A 5399-nucleotide genomic window follows, 5' to 3' on the forward strand; every position below is an offset into this window, starting at 1 on the left:
CATGCAAACAGGAAAAGGCAGAATCAAGGTCCAAACCCATCACTTCCAAATTCTGCCCTCTTAAGGGAGAGCTTATGCCCATCATACATATCTCTCTTCTCCTGGCTGTTACAATATTTAAAAAAAAAATTTAGTCATTAAGAATATCCAATGAGCCTATTTCATTTTGGTTCCATGCTCACAGAATAACTTTCTGTTGACATTTTGCTTTCTTCTGTAGATTTGTTGGTACAATGACCATAAATGTGCCCAACTTCATGAGTTTATTCTGTGTTCCTCATTGTGAACTTGTAGGTTGGTAATCTTGAGCATGCTCTAGGTTTTGCTGATGTTGGTTAAGATGACACTTTGTAGCTCTGGCTATACTGACCAACCGAGATTCTGGACAGGGAGGGGACCTCAAACTTGGGGACCCACCCAAGTGCTGCTGCTCAGTGGGATTTAGGGTGATCTTCCTGGATAGTACCTTTCAGCCTTCATATCTTTCAACCGCACAACCAGGCTGGTGGCCTTATCTTGGGAGGGTGTATTCTTAAATTCCACACTGTCTTCTTCCCAGGTTAATAGCACCCCATTTTTAAAAAAGATTTTATTTATTTATTCATGAGAGACATACAGAGAGAGGCAGAGACAGAGGCAGAGGGAGAAGCAGGCTCCATGCAGGGACCCTGATGTGGGACTCGATCCCTGGACTGTGGGATCACGCGCTGAGCCAAAGGCAGATGTTCAACCGCTGAGCCACCCAGGCATCCCAATAGCACCCCATTTTTGTGACAAATTAATACTTTCTGCTGTCATTAGCTTCCAATGCAAAGGGTAAAAATAAATAATAGGATGCTAATAGAGTTTTTTAAAAAGTAATCCATTGTATTGCAATTGCAATCTCAAGGCTAAAATGCCGGGATTCCTGTATGAGACAGCCTGGTGCTGCCTGCACTGTTGTGATGGGCTTGGCGTCCTCACACACATGCTAAGTGGAACTCCTGTCGGTGCAGCAGATGACACACTTGTTTTGTCTGGAACACACTCTGAAGCATAAATTTTCTGCTAAAAAAAAAACATGTTTTAATAGGTTTTGTTTTATTTTGTTGGCTACTAATTCAAACACTTTTACTGCTTTAATAATCAGTGATTAATTGCAGGTTCCTATTCATGTGGGAATTACTCAAGGCTCCTCTCAAAACTATGCAGCATTAATCAGTGTGACTCACCTTTTCTCAACTCCAGAGCTAATAACAGGGATTATCCAGTCGGTACTTCAGGAAATGAGTGAGAGCAAAGTAAGCTGGCAAGCTCCTTCCACTTCTCTTGAGTTTGAAATGAAAGTTTTTTTCTAAGAGTTCGTTTTGTTTGTTTTTTTGGTTTTGATATTTTTTTTTTGCAGAAGAAGACTATTATATTTGCTTTTCTTTTGGAAATCCTTTTTAATGAAGCATAAAATACAGAAGAAAGCATAAATAAATAATAAGTATATATCGCCTGCTTAGATTTTAGCAACATAAACCCATTGGTGTTTCCAGCAACCGGAGCAAAAATCAGAACATTATCAGCACCCTAAAAGCCCCTGTGCCCCTGACCTCCTTTTTTGAGGTATAATTAACGAATAAAAATCACACACATTTATTTGGTGTACAACATGATTTTTTAATACATACACATTGTGAAATGATTACCGCAATCAAGCTGATTAACGTATCTGTCACTTCACAATGTATGTGTGTGAGAGAACAATTATAATCTACTCTCTTAGCATATTTCAAATATATAATACAGTCCTACTAACTCTAATTACCATCCCATAGATGGTACATTAGACCTTCAGAATGTATTTATCCTGCGTAACTGAAACTTTGTACCCCTGACGAACATCTCCCCATTTCCCACTCCTCCAGCTCCTGGAAACCACAATTCTAATCTCTGCTTCTGTGAGTTAGTTGTTTTTAGTTTTTGTTTTTCTTGGGGGGTGGGAGGGACAAAGGGAAGGGAGAGCGAGAGAATCCCAAGCAGGCTCTGGGCCCAGTATGGAGCCTGACTTCAGGCTCAATCTCACAAGCTTAGGATCATGACCTGAGCCAAAACCAAGAGTCAGACGCTCAACCGACTGAACCATCTGGGTGTCCCAGTGAGCTAGAAATTTTAAGATTCTCATACCTTGAGATCATATAGTATTTGTCTTCTGTGCCTGGCTTATTTCACTAAGCATGATGTCCTCTAGGTTCATCTATGCTATCACAAATGACAGAATTTCCTTCTTTTTAAAGGCTGATTAATATTCAATTATATAGGGACACCTGGGTGACTCAGTGGTTGAGCATCTGCCTTTGGCTCAGGGCATGATCTCAGGGTCCTGGGATCGAGTCCTGCATCAGGGTCCCTACGGGGAGCTTGCTTCTCCCTCTGCCTATGTGTCTGCCTCTCTCTGTGTGTCTCTCATGAATAAATAGATGGAATCTTTAAAAAAATTCAATTATATATATGAATATGTGTGTGTGTATATATATAAATATATGTATGTTCATATATATATAAATACCTATATCTCACATTTTATTTATCTATTCATTCAATGATGGACACTTAGGTTATCTCCATGTCTTGGCTACTGTGTATAATGCTGCAATAAATATGGAGGTGCAGATAGCTCTTTGAGATATTGATTTCATTTTCTTTGGATATGTACCCAGAGGTGGCATTGCTGGATCATGTGCCCCCTGACTTCTAACTCCTTAAAGAGTATTTTGCCTTGAAATTTATGTAAGTGGAATCAGACTATATGCTTATTTGTCTGCTTTTTTTTTTTCACACACTGTTAGGATTGTGAGTTTCGTTTGTATTAAGTCCAGCAACTATTTTTCATTTTCATTGCTGTACAGTATTCCACATCAAATCACAACTTATTTATTCTATTGCTAATGCTGTTCCCAGTGACTAATGATGTCGAGTCTCACTTCAAATGTTTATCAACCATTTATCCAATAACTTTTGTCCATTTCTCTACCGAGTCTTCTTTCATTGGACTTATTTTGTCTTCTATAAATTTTTAATTTTTTGTTTTAGCTTTTATTTATTTATTTTTTTCCGTGGACCCTCCTCCTTTACTTTTTCAAACATTCAACTCTCTTCGCCAAGTTTATTAGTCATTTCACAGTATCCTTCAGAGGCCGATGAACACCCAGACATCAGCCCTCCCCCGGGCAGTCCCGCGGGGGCGGGTCACGCAGGACAGCCTCTCCGTTCTCTTCTCTTCTTCCACCCGGCCTTGAAACCGTCGTGGCCTGTGCAACTGTAAGCCAGCGTGTGGGCGCAGACGCCTGGGTTCCAGACCTCCGGCCGGCTTCTCGGAACCGACACCTCAAGCAGAGCGGAAGGTGTTCGAGCAGGAACCAAATTCACCGGGCACGCATCCCTATACCCCTCTGTGATAGAAGAGCTCTGTGTCTTCTGTCGCAGACTGAATTTCCTTCTCAAGCTCACTGCACTGTATCCGTTCAATTTGTGGGAATATACTAAAAGAAACTGGCACCATCAATCCCATTACTAAAACAGTACAGGCCAGCTTGAAGGTCCACAATGACCATGGATGTTGCCGGAAGAACTGGGTCCTTACAAAATAGTGTGAGAAGACTTCAGGAATAAAAGCTGAGGTCCCATACAGCACTACCCTGGATGATGCTGTATCTCTAACAGCCTTTGTCCCGGCTTTTCTGGAATAGCCCATGACATGGCCTTCCTTGTCCATGACTTCAATCCCTCGAATGGGCTCAAGACTTCGGACTGCAACAACATTCACTGCACTGATGTGGGTGAGAAAGATGATGGGAAGGGCTCTTTTCAACAAAGCGTTATTCAGCTGCAGCTGGAGCAGACAGGGGAATAGTCCAAAAAAGGATGAAGAGGCAATCACTCCTGTCCCTAGCAGTAGACTCTCATATAGGTGACGATTATAACTTGCATTTCCATTGACAATGTTGAACGCTGTAGTGTAGGTATAGAAGGAAATCTGAGGTAAAATCAGGGACTTCAGACTTTTTACTGACAGCATGGAGAAAAATATCATGGGTGCCGTGAAGGGTAGGAGAGCTGCAGGTCGAAAAGGAACAGGGATCAGTTTGCTGCTGTCAGGATGCACTGTTGAGAGACTTCTCTTCCAAGCTTCTTTTATCCTTGGGTCCTCCAAGTCACGGATGGATGCATCTTCATTTGTTAACAATAGTTGCCTTGATTTTTCTATTTTTTCAACTGAAACGACCAAATTTGTAGGATCCAACAATTCTGTCCACTGAAGAAATCTCTGAATAAAAGATTGACGCTCGGCGATCCAGAAGCGCACGTTGGGCTCCATGAGGGCGCCACCGCCCGGCCCCCGCCTCCCCACCTCCGGCTCCGCTCCCCGGGACCTGTGTTGGGTTGCAGAGGCAGCGGCCGCCAGGCCCGCGCGGAGCTGTTTTAGCTTTTAATCTACAGAGAAGTTGCAAGAAGTATTTAATGAACACTCATATATCTTTCCATCTAGATTAATCAATTATTAACAATTTGCCATAGTTGTTTTATCTATCTACTGATTTATGTATGTATCTATCTACCTAGTTATCAATGTTTTTGTGAATCATTTGAGAATAAGTTATAGACGCTGTTACCCTTCATCTCTAAATACTTATGGAGGGGATGCCTTCAGCACAAGGACATTTCTTTCAAACCCACAATATTGCTATTAAATTGGATGAATTTAGCATTTTTATATTGCTATTATATGACTTGTAATCTATATTAGAAATTCAGCAGTTGTCCCACTGTGTCTGTGATAGTGTTTTCCCTGATCCAGGACCACATTAATCATCACAGATCTGTAGACTCCTTTAGTCAAAATAGGTTCTTAATCTTTCTGTGTTTTTCATGGTGTCGACATTCTTGAAGAATACAGGTCACTTGTTTTGTAGAATATACTCTAGTATGGATATTTCTGGTTGCTTCTTCAGGATTCAGTTGGGATTTTCATTCCTCTCTGGAGATTTCATAATTGATGCTGTGCCCTCAATGTATCACTTCCGGAAGTCATGATGTCACTTTGATCACTCAAATAAAGCAATTTCTACCCAATTTCTTCTTCTTCTTTTTTTAGATTCTTAATTAATTAATTAATTAAAGAGAGTGCACATGAATGGGAGTGGGGTGGCATGCGGAAGAAGAGGGGGAAGTAGACTCCTCCCTGAGCAGGGAGCCTGATGCTGGGCTTGATCCCAAGACCGAGATCATATGACCTCAGCTGAAGGCAGACATACTGAGCCACCCAGTGCCCCCTACCCAATTTCTCCACCATAAAGTTATCTTTTCCTTCTATGTAATTAGTACATAATCTATGGAGAGATAATACCATGTTGATACCAGGCTCCCCAACAAAC

General features: G+C 41.4%; 1 protein-coding gene across 1 annotated transcript; it reads right to left on the reverse strand.

Annotated features, from left to right (window-relative positions):
- Window positions 1-3116: 3116 nt before the first annotated feature.
- Window positions 3117-4421, reverse strand: LOC125753649 (sideroflexin-4-like). The gene has a single exon (XM_049101314.1). The coding sequence runs from the start codon at window positions 4340-4342 to the stop codon at window positions 3407-3409; it is 936 nt and encodes a 311-aa protein (XP_048957271.1). The 5' UTR covers window positions 4343-4421; the 3' UTR covers window positions 3117-3406.
- Between the last annotated feature and the right edge of the window lie 978 nt (window positions 4422-5399).

This window comes from Canis lupus, chromosome 25 (genome assembly GCF_003254725.2).
Source record: "Canis lupus dingo isolate Sandy chromosome 25, ASM325472v2, whole genome shotgun sequence".
Lineage (NCBI taxonomy): Eukaryota > Metazoa > Chordata > Mammalia > Carnivora > Canidae > Canis > Canis lupus.